The 25,328-nt window shown below is 42.6% G+C and overlaps 2 protein-coding genes across 10 annotated transcripts in view; one reads left to right on the top strand and one right to left on the bottom strand.

Moving 5' to 3' along the window:
• The first annotated feature begins 2,500 nt into the window (after positions 1-2,500).
• On the top strand, positions 2,501-5,599 carry LOC118362914 (secreted frizzled-related protein 2-like). Its single transcript, XM_035743642.2, has 3 exons — positions 2,501-3,145; positions 3,778-3,858; positions 4,025-5,599. Exons 1-3 carry the CDS (start codon positions 2,650-2,652, stop codon positions 4,327-4,329), a joined length of 882 nt encoding a protein of 293 aa, XP_035599535.1. The 5' UTR covers positions 2,501-2,649; the 3' UTR covers positions 4,330-5,599.
• Positions 5,600-21,779: 16,180 nt separating this feature from the next.
• Positions 21,780-25,328, bottom strand: part of LOC118362911 (transmembrane protein 131-like) — a 99,546-nt gene continuing 95,997 nt past the window's right edge. For all 9 annotated transcript variants that reach the window (XM_052486581.1, XM_052486579.1, XM_052486578.1 and 6 more), the window contains 3 exons: positions 23,730-23,806; positions 23,446-23,585; positions 21,780-22,336 (listed from right to left, as the gene is read on the bottom strand). In XM_052486581.1, coding sequence (XP_052342541.1) covers positions 22,019-22,336; positions 23,446-23,585; positions 23,730-23,806 — 535 coding nt within the window. In that variant the 3' untranslated portion in view covers positions 21,780-22,018. The remainder of the gene's footprint in view (positions 22,337-23,445; positions 23,586-23,729; positions 23,807-25,328) is intronic.

Genomic DNA, 25,328 nt, shown 5'->3' with positions numbered 1-25,328 from the left:
CACACACATGGATTTAGTACTGTAGATATGTGGTAGTGGTGGAGTAGGGGCCTGAGGGCACACAGTGTGTTGTGAAATCTGTGAATGTATTGTAATGTTTTAAAATTGTATTAACTGCCATCATTTTGCTGGACCCCAGGAAGAGTGGGAATGGGGATCCATAATAAATAGAAATACCTGGGGGTGGCCCGTCAGGAAGTCCAGGATCAAGTTGCAGAGGGAGGTGTTAGGTCCCAGGATCCTTAGCTTATTGATGAGCTTTGAGGGAACTATGGTGTGCTGTAGTCAATGAACAGCATTCTCACATAGGTGTTCCTTTTGTCCAGGTGGGAAAGGGCAGTGTGGAGTGCAATAGAGATTGCATCATCTGTGGATCTGTTGGGGCGGTATGCAAATTGAAGTGGGTCTAGGGTTTCTGGGAAAATGGTGTTGATGTGAGCCATGACCAGCCTTTCAAAGCACTTCATGGCTACAGACGTGAGTGCTACGGGTCAGTAGTCATTTAGGCAGGTTACCTTAGTGTTCTTGGGCACAAGAACATGCTTAAAACATGTTGGTATTACAGACTCGGACAGGGAGACGTTGAAGATACCCCAAACAGTGAAGACACTCCCTGTCAGTTGGTCAGCGGCATGAACATGACCAAGATGTTCAAATGTTCAAAATGACGTCCTGGTAATCAGTCTGGCCCCATCATGTGGTAGTCGACCTTGTGAATGTTGACCTGTTTAAAGGTCTTACTCACATCGGCTGCGGAGAGTGTGATCACACAGTTTTCTGCAACAGCTGGTGCTCTCATGCACTTTTTCAGTGCCATTTGCCTTGAAGCAAGCATAGAAGTAGTTTAGCTCGTCCAGTAGGCTTGTGTCATTGGGCAGCTCTTGGTTGTGCTTCCCTTTGTAGTCTAATGGTTTGCAAGCCCTGCCACATCCGATGAGCGTCACAGCCGGTGTAGTACGATTCGATCTTAGTCCTGTATTGAAGCTTTGCTTATTTGATGGTTCCTCGGAGGGCATAGCGGGATTTCTTATAAACTCCGGGTTAGAGTCCTGTTCCTTGAAAGTGGCAGCTCTAGCCTTTTAGCTAGATTAGCGGATGTTGCCTGTAATCCATGGCTTCTGGTTGGGGTATGTACGTACATTCACTGTGGGGACGATGTCATTGATGCACTTATTGATGAAGCCAATGACTGATGTGGTGTACTCCTCAATGCCATCAGAGGAATCCCAGAACATGTTCCAGTCTGTGCTAGCAAAACAGTCATGTAGCTTAGCATCTGCTTCATTTGACCACTTTTTTTATTGATCTAGTCACTGGTGCTTCCTGCTTTAATTTTCACATGTAAGCAGGAATCAGGGGGATATAGTTATGGTCAAATTTGCCAAATGGAGGGTGAGGGAGAGCTTTGTATGCTGATAGAAATTTGGTCAAATGGATTTAAGTTTCCCTGCATTAAAGTCCCCGGCTACTCGGAGCGCCGCCTCTGAGTGAGCATTTTCTTGTTTGCTTATGGCGGAATATAGCTCATTCATTGCTGTCTTAGTGCCAGCCTCTGACTGTGGTGGTATGTAAACAGCTACGAAAAATACAGATGAAAACTCTCTATAGGTAGGTAGTGTGGTCTACAGCTTATCATGAGATACATCAGCTGAGCAAAAGCTTGAGACTTCCTTACATATTGTACACCAGCTGTTATTTACAAAAATGCAAAGCCCGCCACCCCTTGTCTTACCAGACGCCGCTGCTGTTCTATCCTGCCGCCACGACTCCGGGAAGAATAAAATATTACAGTTTTGAATGTCCCGTTGGTAGTTTAATCTTGCCCGTAGGTCATCTATTTTATTCTCCAAAGATTGCACATTTGCTAGCAGAATGGAAGGAAGTGGGGGTTTATTCAATTGCCTCGAATTCTCTGCCTCTTCACACAAATCATGGCGATATGGGCCTGTTTCCGAGAAAGCAGTATATTGTTTGTGTCGGGCTTGTTTCTGCCAGTCCGTGGTGAGTAATAGCAGTCCTGATGTTCAGAGGTTATTATCTGTCATAAGAGACGGTAGTGGCAACATTCTGCACAAAATACAAGTTATAAAAAAAACGCAAATAAAGAACAAAAAAACACAATCAGTTGGGGACATGTAAAGCGTCTGCCTTCTTCTCCAGCGCCATTTTTTCAAATAAACCTTGGTTTGTATACATATGTTTTTGCTACAATAAGAAATGAAGAATATTGTACACTAGAAATGTACACTCGAAATGAGAAATGAAGAACATTGTACACTAGAAAATATCCCAGTGCACACTTTCACGCATCTTTCTCTGGTGAGCTCTATTGTTGAATTGTTTATATTCAATAGTAGTAATTGACTTTAATTCCACCCAGACTCAAAATAATTGAGAATGTAACTATGCCAGTCGAATGTTCACCTGAAACCGAGGAGTGAAACTGGACCAATAGATGAGATCACTTGACGACACTGACTCCTCCCAAACATGCCCACAAGAAAACACCATGTTGGCTACTACATATTCAGAACATTGTCAGTGGTCCTCTACTCATGAAGAACACCTGGATGAAGGAATTGCAGCTCAACTTTTCTATTTAATTTTTAAAAAATCTTAGATCATTTGTATTTTATTTAGGCAACAACTATGAATTACTACATTATGTCCTTAATATGGGCGATAACATTACCTGCGTGCATGGCCATCCAGGGATTATACAATTTCGGTCAACCCGAGTTATTCTTCAAAAAGAATAACTGCAAGCCCATCCCGGCCAATCTTCTCTTGTGCCATGACATCGAATACACTGAGATGCGCCTCCCGAATCTTCTCGGGCACGAGACCATGAACGAGGTTTTGCAGCAAGCCTCTTCGTGGATTCCACTGGTCCAGAAGCAGTGTCACCCCGACACGAGGAAGTTTCTTTGCTCTCTCTTTGCACCGGTGTGTCTGCACGATTTGGACGAGCCTATCCAGCCGTGCAGGTCGTTGTGCGTGAGCGTCAAACACGGTTGCGCACCGGTGATGTCCGCGTTCGGGTTCCCGTGGCCAGATATGCTTAACTGCGAGCGCTTCCCCCAAGACAATGACCTGTGTATCCCTCCAGCGGGCATCGATTATTTCATGCCAGTTACCAAAGAAGGTAAAGTATTGGCATAATTCGGCTAGACTACACTTCAGTTATTCAAAAAATAAACCTCAAATCGATTATATATGTGTGTACACCTGTTTAACCAGTTCTGAAAAAATACAGGTATGGTAGTGTAAGTGTAACATTTTGAGTAAGATTTTCAGATACAGAATACTGTTAAAATAAATAAAGTCAAGGCAAAAGATGTCTTAGCCTACAATAACATGACTACAGCAAACAGCCGATGGTATATTTTATACAGTAGCCTATTGAGAGCTAATGGAGTAATGTAATGGAGTAATTAAATAAAACGTAATAGCCTAAAAAACATGTTCCTGGAGCTCCATTCCCTCGTGGATTTTCATAAGGGTGAACATCAGGTTAATTAGTGGGGAGTCTTGTGGAATCCCTTCCTTTGGGCAGGGCCTGTGTTTACTGGGTTGTTCCCTTAATTAGGGGATGTTTAAACAGCACGATCTCCACGGGTTACTCCTGAAGGATCACTCAACAGTGGAATGTGAGAAAGAATGCATTGCATAGCTTTACTCTTTACACTGTCATAGGCTGCATTGTGTTATAGTTGATAGAACACCTGTTGAATTTACAGTGGGAGTATAAAACATCTGCTCTCGTTTCTCCTGTAGTGCCCAGAGTGTGTGACGCCTGCAAGGAAAAGGAGGAAAATGACAATGAAATAGTTGACAACCTGTGCAAAAACGACTTCGGTAAGTCCTACTCCTGAATTCTAAGTAGATACAGTCTTGTCTTTGCTTTTATAGATATACAAATGTCGGCTTACCTACTGCAGGCCTGTTAGCACCCAGTTTCAAATCCAAAAAATCGAAACCTTAACCTCAACCTCTTCCTTTCAACCCTGCCTGCTTTGCGCAGCCCTGAAGATCAAGGTAAAGGAGATCTCCTACATGAACGGCGACACCAAGATCGTGCCCGAGACCAAGAGCAAGACCATCTACAAGATGAGCGGTGTGACGGAACGAGACCTGCGCAAGACGGTGCTCTGGCTCAAGGATGGCCTGCAGTGTGTGTGCGACGAGATGAACGACATCAACGCCTCCTACCTGGTCATGGGCCAGAAGATGGGTGGCCACCTGGTGATCACCTCGCTCAAGCGGTGGCAGCGGGGCCAGCGTGTGTTCAAGAGGATCTCGCGCAGCATCCGCAAGCTGCAGTGCTGAGCGAAGCCAGACTCAAGACCCGATGAGTCTTATCTAAACTCTAAGACTCTGATCTGGTCCGATCCGAATGCAACTAGTTCTCAGTCAGTATTGTTAAACATCCTGTTTTTAGTACCATGTTTAGCGCTGCCACAGGCTACTTTTCAACACGTTTATTGTTTATTAGGATTTCATTTGATCCATCAATAGTCCTTATAAGATAACACAAATCACATACACATTACATTCAAATCAAAGACAAACAGGTGAATATTGCAGGTCTACTACATACTACCTGTATGTAATGTTGTATGCATATTTCAGTGTTTCTGAAAAGATTCAAAATCATTCTTTTAATTTTTTCATGATGCAATGCAGTCTGTTAGGCTACACTTATCCAGACTTGATGATGAGGCTGGATACATTTAGTGAATTGGCCTGTCATTAGGTGAGAGGGAGAGTGTGTGGTTTCTGTGTGCATGGTGTGATATTGTTTCAGATGTATTCGTTAAGATGATGATATGGTATGTAAAGAAACCCAATGTAATGTGCTTTTTTACTTATTATTTTTCTCAAGCAATGAGAGATAGCTGGCTATATTCTCTGCCTTTTAGATAGTACTTCCAATGTGCCCCTGGCATTGCAAGTTCAGCAGCCCCATATCATTGCAGTGACGACAATCAATTTTTTGACCCTCTGCAGTCAATGGACTATGTCACCTTTTTGTACATGAGCCTCAATACTGCACTGTTTATTTTTCTACCACAATTATTGATTATGAAATCTTTTTCTGTTTCAAGCTTTTTCAAGTAAATTCCTTTGACATTGGTGATCAAATTGTGGAGTGCCCGTCTACCGTGCCATTTCTGTTTCTCTCAACTTTTTAAAATGGCATTTCTTCTCACTATGGCAGCGTGTCTTAGGTATGTTAACTAAGTATATCAGGATTGTATATTAGTGGTCGATTTGTGTTTTCATTTTTAGGGGTGTGTGTGTGTGTGTGTGTGTGTGTGTGTGTGTGTGTGTGTGTGTGTGTGTGTGTGTGTGTGTGTGTGTGTGTGTAAAATATTGCTTTATATAGTACTCTGTAAATATCAGAAACCTTGTATTCATGTACATAGTTTCGGGAGACAGCAGCATTTGACACGTGTGTATTCAGATGGTGATATATATTTTTGTAAATTACAACACTAAACATATGTTTGTATAATCTTAATCTGAGAAGTGTAATTCTTATAAATGATATGCATCTTTTGGTCCCTCTTAATTAAAGGAAACAATTCAAGGAACCTTAAAATACAAGTCTTTGACTAATCAATGGCATGTTTATTAATATGTTGGGAACAGATATAAAGTGAAGACCGGAAAACCAGACACAACCTCTTCAGAACCATTCCAGATCTAACTTCTTGACAACCAGAGCTAAATTTAGCGTATTGAGACTATGACAATATCTGTTGAAATGTGGAAAAACAAGACGCAGACCAACCCTCTTAAAGTATCCATCTCCCTAAACATTATCATGCCAATACAACATCCACATTTAAAGCAAGGTGCCAGGACAAGAGATGGTACTCCGCAGCCTCGTTTATACCTGGTGCTAACACACGTCCTTTGTCCTGATTTTGTCAACATACTGATTGTGCCCACATTTGTAGACAGGTGTAGATGATCAAAAAACACATTGTGATCTGATCTTCCTGACCACCTGCAGAGGTAGCAGAGCACTCATTGTGTCTGGATATCTCACAAATGTAGACAGATCTGGACTGTAAAAACATCTAAATCATCATTATCTAGCCCTGTAAAGTTAACAGGTGGCACCATTGTCTTAAAATGAATACATTGATATTCATTTGAAACAATATCTGTCAAATAATTTGCATACAGAGGGATCACAAAATCTGGTCACAATGCAGAGAAAGTGGATTGATAAAATATACATTTTAGTATAGATGTGTCAAATTGTGATTGGATAGTCTTGATCGGATGACGACAACCACATGTGAGCACCAGGTATAAACTGGGCTAGTGATGTTGTGTATCTTGACCACATGAGTTGAGACCACAAAGACTAGCCAAGACCCAGACCAAACCAATACTTTGGGCACTGAGGCCCTGAACAAAATATATCTTAGGGTAAAATGTATACAATAATGAAGAGCTATCTGCTGGATATATTTCAAAAGAATACAGCTTGTACATACCTATATTTATTTATTTTTTAAAATTGTAACGAACAGGACAAATGTGATAGTTTGGGGATTTTTGTTTTATCACTATCAATTTACAGATAAACATATTTTCAGAATATGTAACCCATGGGGGGATCAAAACAGTTTAGATAAGGGAATGGTTTAATACAAATACTGACCAAGCATTCATATAATTTCAATTGATTGGCCATGATTTGGAAAAGCACACACCTGTCTATATAAGATCCCACAGTTGATAGTGCATTTCAGAGCAAAAACCAAGCCATGAGGTCGAAGGAATTGTCCGTAGAGCTCGGAGTCGGGATTGTATCGAGGCACAGATCTGGGGAAGGGTACCACACCATTTCTGTAGCATTGAAGGGTCCCAAGAACACAGTGGCTTCCATCATTCTTAAACGGAAGAAGTTTGGTACCACCAAGACTCTTCCTAGAACTGGCCACCCGGCCAACCTGATCAATCGGGGGAGAAGGGCAATGGTCAGGGAGGTGACCAAGAACCCAATGGTCACTCTGAAAAGGCTCCAGAGTTTCTCTGTGGAGATTGGATAACCTTCTAGAAGGACAACCATCTCTGCAGCAGTCCACTAATCAGGCCTTTATGGTGGAGTGGCCAGACAGTAGCCACTCTTTGGCACGACAGTCCGCTTGGAGTTTTCCAAAAGCCACTTAAAGACTCCCAGGACCATGCTGTGGGGACGTTTTTCAGCGGCAGGGACTGGGAGACTAGTCAGGATTGAGGGAAAGACGAACGGATCAAAGTAAAACCTGCTCCAGAGTGCTCAGGACCTCAGACTGGGCCAAAGGTTCAACTTCCAACAGGATAACGACCCTAAGCACACAGCCAAGACAACGCAGTAGTGGCTTCGGGACAAGTCTCTGAATATCCTTGAGTGGCCCAGCGTGACCCGGACTTGAACCCGATCAAACATCTCTGGAGAGACCTGAAAATAGCTGTGCAGCGACACTCCCCATCCAATCTGACAGCTTGAGAGGATCTGCAGAGAAGAATGGGAGAAACTAGCCAAATAAAGGTATGCCACACTTGTTGCGTCATACCCAAGAAGACTCGAGGCTGTAATCACTGCCAAAGGTGCTTCAACAAAGTACTCAGTAAAGGGTATGAATACTTATGTAAATGTGATCGTTTTTTTCTAAAAACCTGTTTTTGCTTTGTCATTATGGGGGTATTGTGTGTAGATTTATGAGGGGGAAAAACTATTTAATCAATTTTAAAATAAGGCTGTAATGTAACAAGTTGTGGAACAATTCAAGGGGTCTGAATACTTTCTGAATGCACGGTAATGAATATGAATTCAGAGGGCAAGAAATATTCAATATTAAAGTATTAGACCTCTCGATAAAGGCTTGAATGCAAACTGGTTCTCTAGCAGATTAGTAATAATGGCTCACCCAGTGTTCAAGAATGGCCTTTTTCCCTTTATTCAGATTACAACCTTTCACCTTCGGTTATTTGAAAACGAATTCTCCAAAATATTGCTATGTCTAAAACAAGCCATAGAAAGTTGGTTGCAATTTCAGTTTAATCCACCAGAAAAGACAGAACAAATATTACAATAAATAACTCAAATATACTAATTGATTTTTTAAAAATGATATTATTGGAGAAAAAAAAACAGTATAATCTTATGTCATACATAGGACTGGTAGAGTTATGCCAACAAAACTATTGAAATGTCTGCTCTATCCAAAATTACAACCAACTAATTACAGTATTTTAGTAAAAATGGAAGAGGCAAGTGGATGAGGGAGAAGGTAAGGAACTTGTCTGTCAGTCCTGCATTAAAGACCAAAACTGGTTAAAGAAAATGATAAGCTGTGCCATACAGGCTGCAAAATATTGTAGTTGGGAAGAGATTGTCGATGTACCGATTCCATGGTACATGGTTTATGAACTGATACACAATACTACGCCGGATTCAAAACGTATTGTTTTTCAATTTAAACCATACCCAATTCTTGCAACCAGTAGAATGTATATAGACTAATATACAGTGGGTCAAAAAGTATTTAGTCAGCCACCAATTGTGCAAGTTCTCCCACTTAAAAAGATGAGAGAGGCCTGTAATTTCATTTCATCATAGCACTTCAACTATGACAGACAAAATGAGAAAAAAAAAATCCAGAAAATCACGTTGTATGATTTTTAATGAATTTATTTGCAAATGATGGTGGAAAATAATTATTTGGTCACCTACAAACAAGCAAGATTTCTGGCTCTCACGGACCTGTAACTTCTTCTTTAAGAGGCTCCTCTGTCCTCCACTCGTTACCTGTATTAATGGCACCTGTTTGAACTTGTTATCAGTATAAAAGACTTGAAAATAAACACTCTAGGAGCTCAGATGCAAAAATGTAATACCAACATTTCGACAGCCAAGCTGTCTTCATCAGTATATAATCACAAACACTGCGGGATGACTCGTTTATATAGTTTCAAAAGACACAGGTGTCTGTAATCATGGCCAAGAGTGGCCTAATACCATTGGTTAATAATCAAATATTAAAATGTCATACAAAGAACAGCATATAAACAAAAAATGGATAGCATACAATCATAGATTAATTTGACTACACAAGTTTACAAACAATTACAATGGCAAAGTCACAATAATCACAAGAATGGCTTCAGATCAAAGTCTACGTTGAGACCGAACGGCGCAAGGGTCTTTAAATTAAAGATCCAGGCAGCCTCTCGTTTTAACAATAAATGATCAAGGTCACCCCCTCTACTAGGGAGGGTGACATGTTCGATGCCAATATAACGTAGAGACGAAATCGAGTGGCCTGCCTCCAAGAAGTGGGCCGCAACTGGATAAGTAAAGTTTTTACACCTAATGGTGCTACGATGCTCTGAGATACGTACTTTAAATTCTCGCTAATTAAAAGTACGTATCTCAGAGCATCGTAGCACCATTAGGTGTAAAAACTTTACTTTTCCAGTTTTTGGTAAAAACACAACTCGTCGTGTTTGGAGGACAAAGAATGCTGAGTTGCATCCAAAGAACACCACACCTACTGTGAAGCATGGGGTGGAAACATCATGCTTTGGGGCTGTTTTTCTGCAAAGGGACCAGGACGACTGATCCGTTAAAGGAAAGAATGAATGGGGGCATGTATCGTGAGATTTTGAGTGAAAACCTCCTTCCATCAGCAAGGGCATTGAAGATGAAACGTGGCTGGGTCTTTCAGCATGACAATGATCCCAAACACCCCCCGGGCAACGAAGGAGTGGCTTTGTAAGAAGCATTTCAAGGTCCTGGAGTGGCCTAGCCAGTCTCCAGATCTCAACCCCATAGAACATCTTTGGAGGGAGTTGAAAGTCCGTGTTGCCCAGCAACAGCCCCAAAACATCACTGCTCTAGAGGAGATCTGCATGGAGGAATGGGCCAAAATACCAGCAACAGTGTGTGAAAACCTTGTGAAGACTTACAAAAACATTTGACCTCTGTCATTGCCAACAAAGGGTATATAACAACGTATTGAGATAAACTTTTGTTATTGACCATATACATATTTTCCACCATAATTTGCAAATAAATTCATAAATTATAAATTATAAATTCAGATCATTTGTATTAAATATTTGCAGGAAAATAAAAACAAGATCATTATTTACAAGTTAATGGTAAGCTAATTACAGAAAATAACGGAGGGTTGTCACGAAATAAAAGGCATTTTACCGGATAACTTTAGTACTTGGACACGGTCTCTTTTACGTCATATCCAAATGATATCCGTTTTATCATAATTTAACTTTGGTGAAAGTCATGTTGTTCTTCACATTACCATCTCTGGTAAACACACACCTTATGTGGTCCTTCTGTAGCTCAGTTGGTAGAGCATGGCGCTTGTAACGCCAGGGTAGTGGGTTCGATTCCGGGACCACCCATACGTAGAATGTATGCACACATGACTAAGTCACTTAGTAAGTCACTTTGGATAAAAGAGTCTGCAAAATGGCATATATTATTATTATATTATAAAAAATCTTACAATGTGATTTTCTGGATTTTTATTCTCTCATTTTGTCTGTCATAGTTGAAGTGTGCCTATGATGAAAATTACAGGCCTCTCTCATCTTTTTAAGTGGGAGAACTTGCACAATTGGTGGCTGACTAAATACTTTTTTGCCCCACTGTATGAGGGGATACAACCAAACCAGTTCTGCAGATTTTGCTGCAAAGACACAGAATCATTAGATCACTTGTTTTGGTACTGCCCATATGAAGCATGTTCAGGAATGGTTGAAGAATTGCAACATTTATCTGAAGCTAACTCTGCAAATAACACTGCTGGGTGATTAAAAAGTCATAGTCAGTCAATAATATAATAATACTCTCAGCCAAAAACGTTTGCTTTAATATACAATCTGTAGAAACTATGAGAATAGAAAGGTTCAGAACTTTTGTGAAACATCACAGCACAGTTTAGAAATATATGGCAAATATAAATCAAAACTGGATGGTGTTCAGAGATATCTGGGAGGGTTTGACGGGAGCTGAAGGGTGGGACTGGATGGTGTTCAGAGATAGCTGGGAGGGGTTGACGGGAGCTGAAGGGTGGGACTGGATGGTGTTCAGAGATAGCTGGGAGGGGTTGACGGGAGCTGAAGGGTGGGACTGGATGGTGTTCAGAGATAGCTGGGAGGGGTTGAGGGGAGCGCTGAAGGGTGGGACTAAAAAAATAAAAAAATAAAAAAGATAATTAAAGTCAAATGTGTCCGTAAAATGTATATAGTGTGTATCCGCAGGAAGTAAAAGCCTAAGTATTGTTGTCCATTAGTTTACTCAAATTAGGGGAGGGATGGTAGGGTTAAGGGAAAATAATAAAGACATAATACATAAAAATATATATTTACCAAAAAATATGTGGGAGATTAGATATGATACAGCTAATTACATTGATAGAATCCACAATCTATCTGCAATATTAAAGCTGATGTACCCCCTAAAATGTGTATATATATATATATATATATATATATATATATATATATATATATATATATATATATATACAGTGCCTTGCGAAAGTATTCGGCCCCCTTGAACTTTGCGACCTTTTGCCACATTTCAGGCTTCAAAAATGAAGATATAAAACTGTATTTTTTTGTGAAGAATCAACAACAAGTGGGACACAATCATGAAGTGGAACGACATTTATTGGATATTTCAAACTTTTTTAACAAATCAAAAACTGAAAAATTTGGCGTTCAAAATTATTCAGCCCCCTTAAATTAATACTTTGTAGCGCCACCTTTTGCTGCGATTACAGCTGTAAGTCGCTTGGGGTATATATATATATATACACATTGCAATTGGTATGCTTGGTCAGTATTCTTTGTATATATATATACAAAAAATACTGACCAAGCATACCAATTGAATTTTGTCTCCTTATGATCACTGTAGACTAATGTGAAACAATATGTCAGAAAACTGATCATCATAGTAACATGTCAGGGATTTAAATCTAACCCTTGGTAGGTCTTGCATGACCACTAGTGGTAGATAAGAGATTTTAACACACTGCAACTGAGATCAAGGTAAGCAGGTTTGCTCTAAAATGCAGGTGCTGAGGACAGTGCGACCAGGATTATGGAAACTAGGCTTAGCACCTACATTTCTTACTTGACATAAACGTATTCAGAATTGAGGTCAATAAAGAGTTGATAGGGGTGAAGAGTGATTGATTGGGATTGAGCCTGCCTAGGTTGTAAGGTCAGAGAGGAAGATAGGAAACGAAAAGACCCAAAATCTGTCCACATTGCGAAGATCATTCATTAGCAAGTTACACGTTTTTGTATGGGGGGCAATGAGAGATTGACAAATTTAGTCAAGATAAAAATGAATTGCTATTTTGATGGCTTATTTGATCTCATAGAGGTTCCGTAATGCTTAGGTTGTCACGGGTGTACTGATTTAAAAGTATGATGCAAGTGACATCCTGGCACCTTTGAGAAAAAACACTTTATGTTGGAGTTGTCGTTGTTGAAATTCGAGACAGCCAATGAATCAACGTTGTTTCCAAGTCATTTCAATGGATGATGTCAACACCCCTCATCTAATATTCAAATAACAAGATGTATCCACAAATCCAAAGAGAGGAATAAGTGTGAACTTGACAGCCCAACGTTCCACTCTGTGGACAACAAATCCCATGGTTTGGATGGAGACACAAGCATTTGCTCATTATATCCAGTATCTCTGGTAGGGTTCAAAACATTATCTCCCATTTTTTGCCTACAGAACACTACCCTGAATTGCATTGATGCACCTTTTAATAAACAAAACATTTCACATTAAGGAAATTCCATTGTTTCAAATAACAGCAGCACAGCAATAGCATACCTACATTTTCACTCCAAATGAATGTATTTTTCAAGCTTTCTGCTCAGGTCTTTGTATTGACACTTTTAGACTTTGCCAAAACACAGTTCACTGGTTGTCATCTTCTGGCCATTGCAGGTAGGTCCTAGAGTTCATGTCCTTTCACAGCTTACAGAGCCTTTTGGGGACGGTTTCCTTGGCAATGGGCTCCAGCAGTTTCAACGCGGCCCTGTCGTTTTTTAAATCTAACAGTCTGAAGTGGGAATAGTCCAGCTCGATGGGCATCCCTCTCACCGCATCAGGTGACTCGCATTCATAGGCCCCAGATCCATCTACTAAGGTGGGTAGATGAAAGCCACAAAGTCACACGAACATACGAATGTGTTGGTACCAGCCTCCATAGAATGGTGTCGTCTGCATAGAGGTGGATCAGGGAATCGCCCGCAGCAAGAGCAACATCGTTGATATATACAGATAAAAGAGTCGGCCCGAGGATTGAACCCTGTGGCACCCCCATAGAGACTTCCAGAGGACTGGACAGCATGCCCTCCGATTTGACACACTGAACTCTGTCTGCAAAGTAATTGGTGAACCAGGCAAGGCAGTCATCCGAAAAACCGAGGCTACTGAGTCTGCCGATAAGAATATGGTGATTGACCGAGTCAAAAGCCTTGGCAAGGTTGATGAAGACGGCTGCACAGTACTGTCTTTTATCGATGGCGGTTATGATATCGTTTAGTACCTTGAGCGTGGCTGAGGTGCACCCGTGACCGGCTCGGAAACCAGATTGCACAGCGGAGAAGGTACGGTGGGATTCGAGATGGTCAGTGACCTGTTTGTTGACTTGGCTTTCGAAGACCTTAGATAGGCAGGATGGATATAGGTCTGTAACAGTTTGGGTCCAGGGTGTCTCCCCCTTTGAAGAGGGGGGTGACCGCGGCAGCTTTCCAGTCCTTGGGGATCTCAGACGATATGAAAGAGAGGTTGAACAGGCTGGTAATAGGGGTTGCGACAATGGCGGCGGATAGTTTCAGAAATAAAGGGTCCAGATTGTCAAGCCCAGCTGATTTGTACGGGTCCAGGTTTTGCAGCTCTTTCAGAACATCTGCTATCTGGATTTGGGTAAAGGAGAACCTGGAGAGGCTTGGGCGAGTAGCTGCCAGGGGGCGGAGCTGTTGGCTGAGGTTGGAGTAGCCAGGCGGAAGGCATGGCCAGCCGTTGAGAAATGCTTGTTGAAGTTTTCGATAATCATGGATTTATCAGTGGTGACCGTGTTACCTAGCCTCAGTGCAGTGGGCAGCTGGGGCCGACAGATAAGGAGGGTCAGATTAACTACACGCAGAGCCTGAGTGCGGCTGGGGCCGACAGATAAAACATAAACAAGCAGAATGGAGTACCGTGATTAATGGACAGTCTAGCATGCATCAGCTATGTAGCCAAGTGATCAGTGTCCAGGGGGGCAGTGGTGGATGGGGCAGGGAAGCTGGACTGGCAAGTGTTATCCAGGTAAAAAAAATAGTTAGCAGTGGCTAACAATGACTAAATAGCTTGTAGCTAGTTAGCTTGTTAGCTTCTGGAGGTTCTTGAGTGTGTTCTAAAAATTAAAAATAATGGTGATTCCGTATCACATTGGGTGAGGCAGGTTACCGGAAGGTATAAACAAATTAAAAATCGAAAAGAGAAAGTAAATATGGGTCCAGTGAGTGTTTGGGACGCGGCGATTCAGACGGTTAGCAGGCCTGTGCTAACAAGCTAACAGTTAGTAGGCCAGGGCTAAACAAGGTAGTAGTTAGAGGACCAGGGCTAAACAAGCTAGTAGTTAGCAGGCCGAATTAGCAAGCAAGGACGTCGCGATGGGGTGAGTCTGTTTATTCCTCTTCATGCGGTGACATCGATAGACCGGTCGAGGGTCCGGATATTGTAGCCCAGGAGTATGCTTCGGTGGTAGCACAGGAGCTCTGGCCGGGCTAGCTTCAAGCTAAGTGGGTGGAAACGCTAGCCAGGAGTAATCATCCGGGGTTGCGGTTAGCTAGATAGCTGGTTGTGAAGAATCCAGCTGAAAATGTTCCGTTTGCGGTGGGAATCCGGTGGGAATGCGGGGATAAAAAAATAATAGGTCCGTTATGCTCTGGTTAGAGTTGCGTTGTTCGAACTGGCGAGAGCTTTCCGAGCTAAAGGTTAGCTGATGACCGGTTAGCTGAAGACCGCTAGCAATGGTTTGCTGACTGATAGCTGGTAGTTAGCTGGCTAGCTTCAGTTGAGGGGTTCCGGATCCAAAGTAGATATAAGTACTTTAGAAGAAAATAGCTACATTGGGTGAGGCGGGTTGCAGGAGAATATTTAGAAGTTGAGGTTTAACAAAATGTTTTAAAAGATATGCAAAGAAAAATATGTTTAAAAAATATAAAAAACGATATATACAAGGGACACGACAAGACGTTCGACTGCTACTCCATCTTGGAACACTGATTGAGAATCATACTTAGGTAGCCTGGGTTTCACTGTGTTTTGTGGGTGATTGTTTCCGTGTCTGTGTTTGTTTGTTTCACCACACAGGACTGTTTCGGTTTTCACATTTATTGTTTTGTATTTTTGTAGTGTTCTCGGTTATCGTCTATATTAAAGATGTTTATCACTAACCACGCTGCGCTTTGGTCCTCTCCTTCAACGGGAGAAAACCGTTACAGAATCACCCACCACAAAAGGACCAGGCGGCGTGGTAAGCAGCAGCAGCAGGAGAGGCAGCAGTAGCAGCAACAGCAGCAGGAGAGGCAGCAGCAGCAACAGTGGGAGAGGCAGCAGCAGCAGTAGAGGCAGCAGCAGCAGTGGGAGAGGCAGCACTATTTGGAGAAATGGACTTGGGAGGAGATCCTAGACGGGAAAGGACCTTGGGCAGAGCCAGGGGAATATTGCCGCCCCAAAGCAGAGCTGAAGGCAGCGAAAGCAGAGTGGCAGCATTATGAGGAGCAAGCACGGCAGAGCGGCTGGAAGCCCGAGAGACAGCCCCAAGAATGTATTGGGGGAGGCACAGGGAGAGTGTGGCAGAGTCAGGAGTCAGACCTGAGCCAACTCCCCCTGTTTACCGTAAGGAGCCATGTATGGAATCAGAGCAGTCGGCGAAGTTGAGGTGTGCGTCTGAGAATGTTGAGGAAATATTGGACAGAGTAAAGAGAGAGGTGTTGGTTTGGCGTAGTATGCATGGCATTTGCCCTGAGGAGCGTGTTAGCTGTCCGATGCCACCTGTGTCAGTTCCTTGTACTCAGCCTGAAACTTGTGTTGGAGTTCCGGAAGATTTGATGCCGGCTATACACACCAGGTCTCCAGTACACCTTCACAACCCGGTGTGTCCTGTTCCTTGCACTCACCCTGAGGTGCGTGTCCCCAGCCTGGTACCACCAGTGCTGGCACCCCGCACCAGGCTGTCTCTCCGTTCTTTGGCTACAGGTGCTCCCGCCTGTCCAACGCTGCTAGAGCCTTCATACTCTCCAGTGCTGCCGGAGTCTCCCGACTGTCCGGCGCTGCCAGAGCTTCCCCCACTCAGTCCAGAGGCGCCAGAGCCCCTCAGTTCAGAGGCGCCAGAGCCCCTCTGTCCCGCCTGTCCAGAGCCGCCAGAGCCCCTCTGTCCAGAGGCGCCAGAGCCCCTCAGTCCAGAGGCGCCAGAGCTCCTCTGTCCAGCGCTGCCAGAGCCTTCCTCTTCTCCAGCGTTCCAGCCTGCCCAGCGCCGTCTGAGCTGCCCGTCTGCCCAGCGCCGCCTGAGCTGCCCGTCTGCCCAGCGCCGCCTGAGCTGCCCAGAGCTGCTAGAGTCTCCCGCCTACCCAGAGCTGCTAGAGTCTCCCGCCTGCCCAGAGCCGCTAGAGTCTCCCGCCTGCCCAGAGCTGCTAGAGTCTCCCGCGTGCCCAGAGCTGTTAGAGTCTCCCGCCTGCCCAGAGCTGCTAGAGTCTCCCGCCTGTCCAGAGCCTGTGTCACTGTGTTTTTGTGGGTGATTGTTTTCGTGTCTGTGTTTGTTTCACCACACAGGACTGTTTCGGTTTTCACATTTATTGTTTTGTATTTTTGTAGTGTTCTCGGTTATCGTCTATATTAAAGATGTTTAACACTAACCACGCTGCGCTTTGGTCCTCTCCTTCAACGGAAGAAAACCATTACACTATCTAGGTCAAATAGGGGAGTGACGTTGTGCAGTGAGATGTTGCTTTTTCTGTTTTTTTAAAACCAGATGTTCTGTTTATTTGAGCAATTTGAGATAGAAGGAAGTTCCATGCAATAAGGGCTCTATATAATACTGTACGCTTTCTTGAATTTGTTCTGGATTTGGTGACTGTGAAAAGACCCCTGGTGGCATAAGTGTGTGTGTCAAAGCTGTGTGTAAATTGACTATGCAAACCATTTGGGATTTTCAACACATTGTTTCTTATAAAAAGAAGTGATGCAGTCGGTCTCTCCTAACTCTTAGCCAAGAGAGACTGGCATGCCTAGGTGAGGCTTGTCTCCACTGCCCCAATGGCCAGTCAGAATAAATGTGGAAACCTCTACCTCAATATAGGACAGCATTGAGTTCGTAATTCAATAAAAAGCTATGTCGAAAACACTGACATCTCTACGAACAATGTTTCTCACACCTTTGTATTTTACTGCCCAAAATCCCCCCCATTGTCATTGCTTTGTGATTCTGTCTCTGTGAAAATTAATATTGTGTTGGGATATGAAATATACTAGATTCAGCCGCAGGCCTATTTTATCTTTAATGGACGGTAAGGGGGCAGGAATATAATTACAAATAATTTGTAGACTGCAAATTGACCGCAAGAAGCCCAAACATATGTTTGACTAAAAATATTCATTTTAAACCTTTGGTTACATTTGTACACGATCACGTGTCTCTATTATGCGTGGGAATACTTGGGAACAGATATCTTAAATGAAAATCACTTGGAGCCAACTGGTGTTTTTCCAGTCTTCCAAGTGCTCAAAAAACTTGGGGGGCCAAATAAAACCATCCACAGGCCAAATTTGGGGAACCCTGTTGTAAACCAAGAACATTTTTCTCTAAAATTGATTGTTTAGGCGAAGTGTTACACTGCCAACAGGTCCAATGTACTCTAAAAGTCCATTTTCATAGACTTCTAGAGCACTGACATGGAACACAAGCTCCTCAAGATTGCTCAAGAAATCTTTCTTCCCATCCCTGTGTCTGCTGATGGATCGGGCTGGAGAAATGTAACCCCTCAAATTCATAGACATGAAAATAAGCATTTAAAATGTTTCTTCATACAAGTGTGCCCAATTATTCAGATTATAATAACTAGGTTGTAAGATACAACATACAGCTAGTTATACACAGTTCATTAGGTACACCCATCTAGTACCGGGTCAGACCCCCTTTGCCTCCAGAACAGCCTGAATTCTTCAGGGCATGTACATGTTGCTCAATTGTTATCAAAGGACCTAACATGTGCCAGGAAAAAACATTCCACACACCATTACACCACCCGCCTGTACCGTTGACACCAGGCAGAATGTGGTCATGGACTCATCCTGTTTACTCCAAGTCCTGACTCTGCCATCAGCATGACGCAATAGGAAGCGAGATTCATCAGACCAGGCAATGTTTTTCCACTCCTCAATTGCCCAGTTGGTGATTGCGTGCCAACTGGAGCCGCTTCTGGTTGTTTTTAGCTGATAGGAGTGGAACCCGGTGTGGTCTTCTGCTGCAATAGCCCATCCGTGACAAGGACTGATGAGTTCTACGCTCCAAGATGCCGTTCTACACACCACTGTTATACTGCGCCATTATTTACCTGTTTGTTGTCCGCCTGTTAGCTTGCACGATTCTTTCCATTCTCCTTCGACAGCTCATCAACGAGCTGTTTTTTCGTCCACAGGACTCTGCCACTGACTATGTTTTTTGTTTTCTTACCATTCCCGGTAAAGCCTTGCACTGTCATTCGTGAAAAGTCCAGGAGGCCGGACGTTTCTGAGATATTGGACCCGGCGTGCCTGGCACTAAGTCGATTAGGTCAGTCCTTTTCCCCAATCGAACAGTAACTGAATGCCTCAATGTCTTTCAGCCTGCTTTATGTAGCAAGCCACTGCCACGTGACTCACTGTCTGTAGGAGCGAACCATTTTCCTGAACGGGGTGGTGTACCTAATTAACTGGCCACAGTGTTTATACAGCTATGACAATTATTTTTTAATTATTAGAACTTGAGAAATGTAGAGCAAAATAAACCACTAGGTTCCTTGATTCAAACAAACATAAGAGTGGTCCGTCTTCTAAAATGTGTTCTGAGTCTCCCTCACCGGTCAGTGACAATTTGACTGTCCCAAATACCCTTGGCGCCTGTTCTTGCAAGCAATATACTGTCCATTGGAATGGCGTGGCATAGCGTAGCGTTTGGCCGTAGCAAGGAGTTTGGGTAGCCAGGGAAATGATGCCAAATAGTGAGCATAATGTAGTATTTCCCTTTTCTCTGTCCAACAATACATATGGAACAGGACATTGAGTCAAAAGAGGAAGTGAAGCCAGAGTGAAACATGGGGACTGGTTTTATCAAGTATTATTGTTTGTCCCATGTTTCATGAGCTGAAATAAAAGATCCCAGAAATGTTCCATCCGGCACAAAAAGCTTTTTTATAAAATGTTTTGCATAAATGTGTTTACATCCCTGTCAGTGAGCATTTTGTCATTTGCTAAGATAACCCAGTCACCTGACAGGTGTGGCATATCAAGAAGCTGATTAAAAAGCATGATCATTACACAGGTGCACCTTGTGGTGGGGACAATAACAGACCTCCACATGGTCTAAGACCAGCCACCCAGACAGCTGATGAAACTGAGGAGTATTTCTGTCTGTAATAAAGCCCTTTTGTGGGGAAAAACTCATTCAGATTGTCTGGGCCTGCCTCCCAAGTGGGTGGGCTTATGCCCTCCCAGCCCCTAGATTAGGGCCTAATGAATGTATTTAAATTGACTGATTTCATTATATGAACTAGAAATTGTCACGTTGCTTTTATTTTTGTTCAGTATAGTTCAATTCATGGTCGAAGATCAACAATGAATATCCTCATCCTAGAATCTTAAAAATTGGACTTTTATAAACATACTTTTAATTGATTGATATCAATTGTGCACAGTGATTTGAATCAATTGATTACTTGGTTTGGTCTCTATTTCACTTAGTTTCACTGTATATTATTAGGGCATCACCTGTTGTACAGTCGTGGCCAAAAGTTTTGAGAATGACACAAATATACATTTTCACAAAGTCTGCTGACTCAGTTTGTATGATGGCAATTTGCATATACTCAAGAATGTTATGAAGAGTGATCAGATGAATTGCAATTAATTGCAAAGTCCCTCTTTGCCCTGTAAATGAACTGAATCCCCAAAAAACATTTCCACTGCATTTCAGCCCTGCCACAAAAGGACCAGCTGACATCATGTCAGTGATTCTCTCGTTAACACAGGTGTGAGTGTTGATGAGGACAAGGCTAGAGATCACTCTGTCATGCTGATTAGGTTCGAATAACAGACTGGAAGCTTCAAAAGGAGGGTGGTGCTTGGAATCATTGTTCTTCCTCTGTCAACCATGGTTACCTGCAAGGAAACACGTGCCCTCAATGCTTTGCACAAAAAGGGCTTCACAGGCAAGGATATTGCTGCCAATAAGATTGCACCTAAATCAACCATTTATCGGGTCATCAAGAACTTTAAGGAGAGCGGTTCAATTGTTGTGAAGAAGGTGTCAGTACAGCAAGCACCAGGATCATCTCCTAAAGTTGATTCAGCTGCGGGATCGGGGCACCACCAGTACAGAGCTTGCTCAGGAATGGCAGCAGGCAGGTGTGAGTGCATCTGCATGCACAGTGAGGCGAAGACTTTGGAGGATGGCCTGGTGTCAAGAAGGGCAGCAAAGAAGCTACTTCTCTTCAGGAAAAACATCAGGAACAGACTGATATTCAGCAAAAGGTACAGGGATTGGACTGCTGAGGACTGGGGTACAGTCATTTTCTCTGATGAATCCCCTTTCCGATTGTTTGGGGCATCCGGAAAAAAGCTTGTCCAGAGAAGACAAGGTGAGAGCTTACCATCAGTCCTGTGTCATGCCAACAGTAAAGCATCCTGAGACCATTCATGTGTGGGGTTGCTTCTCAGCCAAGGGAGTGGGCTCACTCACAATTTTGCCTAAGAACACAGCCATGAATAAAGAATGGTACCAACACATCCTCCGAGAGCAACTTCTCCCAACCATCCAGGAACAGTTTGGTGACGAACAATGCCTTTTCCAGCATGATGGAGCACCTTGCCATAAGGCAAAAGTGATAACTAAGTGGCTTGAGGAACAAAATATATTTTGGGTCCATGGCCAGGAAACTTGTGGTCAATCCTCAAGAGGCGGGTGGACAAACAAAAACCCACAAATTATGACAAACTCCAAGCATTGATTATGCAAGAATGGGCTGCCATCAGTCAGGATGTGGCCCAGAAGTTAATTAACAGCATGCCAGGGCAGATTGCAGAGGTCTTGAAAAAGAAGGGTCAACACTGCAAATATTGACTCTTTGCATAAACTTCATGTAATTGTCAATAAAAGCCTTTGACACTTATGAAATGTTTGTAATTATACTTCAGTATTCCATAGTAACATCTGACAAAAATATCTAAAGACACTGAAGCAGCAAACTTTGTGGAAATTAATATTTGTGTCATTCTCAAAACTTTTGGCCACGACTGTACATTTGAATTCTGTGACATTTTCTGGTTATACTTGTTTTTAAAAAGCAATTTAAACTGCTGTATGAAAGTGATTTAGATGGATGGCAAAGATAACAGGCTTATGCGGTCCTTCGGTTACTGCCATATTCTAAATAGTTGTAGCGTGGGGGACAAAGCAAACAAGACATCAAGTACAAAACTTTTTTTATTTATTTTATTTTCTATGATCAAAACTGCAAAACATCTAGAAAAATATACAACAAATGCTTAACTTTTCACAACATTGAACGTTTGAAAAAAAAGGAACATAAAAGTAAAGGAATATTCACATTTTTCCCCCATTATCGATAAAAGCACATTCATTTCTTGTTCCTTTATTTTATAGCATCGTTTTTGTTTGTTGTCGTCGGTAATGCCAGGTTTTTATTAAACGTCGCCGCTGTAGCCCGAGTCGTTGGACAGCTGCGAGTTTGAGCTGCGGTTGGATGAGGAGTTCCAAATGTCCAGGTTCATGTGGGGGCCGAAAGGGTTGAAGCTGGAGTACTGCTTGGGGCGGCACATGCCCCCGGGCTCCCGGTTGAAGGGGGCGTGAGGTGGGGTGATGGGGCAGACGGGGCACACTGGGGACATGGGGACTGAGCGCTCGGGCTGGAAGTGGCTTTGGTATGGCTCACTCTGGGGGGTCCAGATGGAACCGAACAGACTGGACATGGGGGACAGGCTCCTGGTGCCAGGGAAATATGGCTACAGGGGAAACAGAGCGAGAGAGAGAGAAACAAAATATGGTTTAGAAAAGATATGGCACCATTTATTTTACAAAGAAATGATCGTATTAAATGTTGCTGGACACTTCGTTGATGGCAAAAATCTAAAAGTAAAGTTTATGAGAAGCTATGTTTGAATTCCTATACACACAATGTTCCCTCTAGAACTGTTGCCATTTTCAACCACTTCATGTGTCTGAAGGTACAAACTCTGCGATCACAGCGGGCCCAAAGAGAAAATCAAGTGCTCTATAGGTCTACCGCTGACCAATCGGATGGCACAGACGACCGTAGCAGGCATAAAAGAAAGCTACAGTAAAGTTGATACTGTGAGATTTCAAAATGAGATTTCAAAAATGACTAGAGAGACTGTCAATGAGTACAGCCAAAACGACTATGATCAACATTGTATTGACCCATTCTGAGGCCAGAACCACGGTGGGTAGTTTGTAAAAAGTGGAAGTTTTCCACTCAAGAGAAAAAGACAAAGCCTCACTCCTTAGATTCCCATCAAACCGCAGAGATTGCAGTTCCTATTTTATAAGCTCTATTTGCTTTGTTATAAATGACACAGTTAGATTGTGATGTTAAATTTGGTAACCACAGACAGCACACCAAAAGGGAAAAACAGAGGTTACAGAGGCCAAGGGCGTTTCAGAAAACAGACAGTCAACAAAACGGTAGCTCCACAGATTCAGATGAGTTACAATAACACTTACATTCATTTTCCACTTAAATAATTCCAAATAATCCTTTATACTTTATATTAGAATCATAAATATATAATATTAACTAATAAGCTTAACTGAGAGAGATTTACAAATGTTTGCACATGCCTTTTTCAACAAGGAGTTAAACATTGCGGACGGATCAAAAGGGCAAAATAAAGGTTTGAAGAAAAAAACATGAATCTTAAGTGTAAATGAAGGCAGTTTCCTGTTTTAGCTTTTTCTTTGGTGCAGACACTTAGTAAACCTGCACGAAGTCGTGGTTAGGACTAGGTCATTGACTGAGGCAGACGGGGACAGTAATGATAGATATTAGGGGGATTAGGTTGAATGGAGCCAGTAGCGGGTCCCGGGGGTTTACCTTGCTGCCCACACAGCCGGCTGTATCCCAGGATGAGGGAGCCTCCTGGGAACACTCCTCGCTCCAGCTGGGCCGGTGGCTGTAGGCTACCGCCTGGCTCTCTGGCTGGCACGGGAAACTGTTGTGGAAGTTGGTGTTGCCTGTGGACCGATGGTACAGATACAATGGTAAGTGTTTTTCCCATGATATTTCACCAGGTTGTACCATTGAGCTCAAACGCCCTTTTCAAGGGAGACCTGCATAAGACATTTTACACACAATAACACAGTAGATTTGACGCCTACCTGCTGACATGTAGTTGCCCTGGCCACAGTATGCATACGGGCTGTTACATTGGCTGTTGGCACTGTTCCAAGGGAAGCTGTTCAAGAACACAAATATACATTAACGAAAACACAAAATCGTAAATGAGCTAACACACATAATTTCACAATAAAAAAACTATATGATTTGACAGGTAACCACATCACAGGGGTAAACACATTTGCATTTATTAAGGATCCCTGGAGTCCAGCAACATTAAAGGCAGTTACATATAATTACATGACATTACATTTCACAACACATTAAGTCTGTGCACTCAGGCCACTACTCCAGTACCACATATCAACAATACAAAAGCCATACGCGTGTGTAGAGTGTGTGTGTGTTATGTGTGTGCCTGTGTCTCTTCACAGTCCCCGCTGTTCCATAAGGTGTGTTTTTCTTTTTAAAAATGCATATATATATATATGATTCCACTGCTTGCATCAGTTACCTGACGTGGAATAGAGTTCCATGTAGCCTTGGCTCTATGTAGCACTGTGCGCCTCTCATAGTCTGTTCGCGCCTCCCATAGTCTGTTCTTGACTTAGTGGTTTTAAGAAGGCAGAGCAGCGCTTTATTATGGACAGACTTCTCCCCATCTTAGCTACTGTTGCATCAACACCTCCAAGCAGTTTAGTCACCTCAACTTGCTCAATTTCCACATTATTCAATAGAATATGTAGTTGAGGTTTAGGGCTTAGTGAATCATTTTTCCCAAATACAATGCTTTTAGTTTTAGAAATATTTAGGGAAAACGTATTTCTTGCAACCCATTCTGAAACTGACGGCAGCTTTTTGTTAAGCGTTTCAGTAATTTCACTCGCTGTAGTAGCTGACGGGTAAAGTGTTGAGTCATCCGCATACATGGAATCAGGAATTCTCTGTATCTATCTGGATTTTGTTGGAGGCTTCCATTAAAGAACAACCTGTTGTGTTCTGTTAGACAGGTAACTCTTTATCAACAATATATAGCAGGGGGTGTCAAGCCATAACACATACGCTCTTCCAGCAGCAGACTATGATCGATAATGTCAAAAGCCGCACAGAAGTCTAACAAAACAACTACTACAATCTTTTTATTATCAATTTCTCTCAGCCAATCAGTCATTTGTGTAAGTGCCGTGCATGTTGAATGTCCTTCCCTATAAAGTGTTGAAAGTCTGTTGTCAATATGTTTACTGTAAAATAGCATTGTAGCGTAAATACAAATAAATATGGTCGAACACAATTTGGTAACAGTCTGATTGGTCGGCTATTTGAGCCAGTTAAGGGGCTTTACAATTCTTGGGTAGCGGAATGACTTTTGCTTCCCTCTAGGCCTGAGATACACACTTTCTTATAGGCTTAGAATGAAAATATGGTAAATAGGAGTCACAATATTGTACGCTATTATCCTCAGCAATTTTCCATCCAAGTTGTCAGACCCAGGTTGATTTTTTCACCTCTTCCACACTCACCTTTCAGAATTCAAAATGACAATGCTTGTCTTTCATAATTTGGTCAGATATACTTGGACGTGTGGTGTCAGCGTTTGTTGCTGGCATGTCATGCTTAAGTCTGCTAATCTTGCCGATGAA

Source organism: Oncorhynchus keta, chromosome 29 (assembly GCF_023373465.1).
Source record: "Oncorhynchus keta strain PuntledgeMale-10-30-2019 chromosome 29, Oket_V2, whole genome shotgun sequence".
NCBI lineage: Eukaryota > Metazoa > Chordata > Actinopteri > Salmoniformes > Salmonidae > Oncorhynchus > Oncorhynchus keta.
This window is presented reverse-complemented; position numbering and strand designations above follow the sequence as displayed.

What these genes read in the sequence shown, in the direction of transcription:
- LOC118362914 (XM_035743642.2), top strand. Translation starts at nt 2,650, where the DNA reads ATGAATTACTACATTATGTCCTTAATATGGGCGATAACATTACCTGCG. An exon ending in CATGCCAGTTACCAAAGAAG is followed by an intron (nt 3,146 to 3,777) that starts GTAAAGTATTGG and finishes TTTCTCCTGTAG; the next exon opens with TGCCCAGAGTGTGTGACGCC. An exon ending in CCTGTGCAAAAACGACTTCG is followed by an intron (nt 3,859 to 4,024) that starts GTAAGTCCTACT and finishes TGCTTTGCGCAG; the next exon opens with CCCTGAAGATCAAGGTAAAG.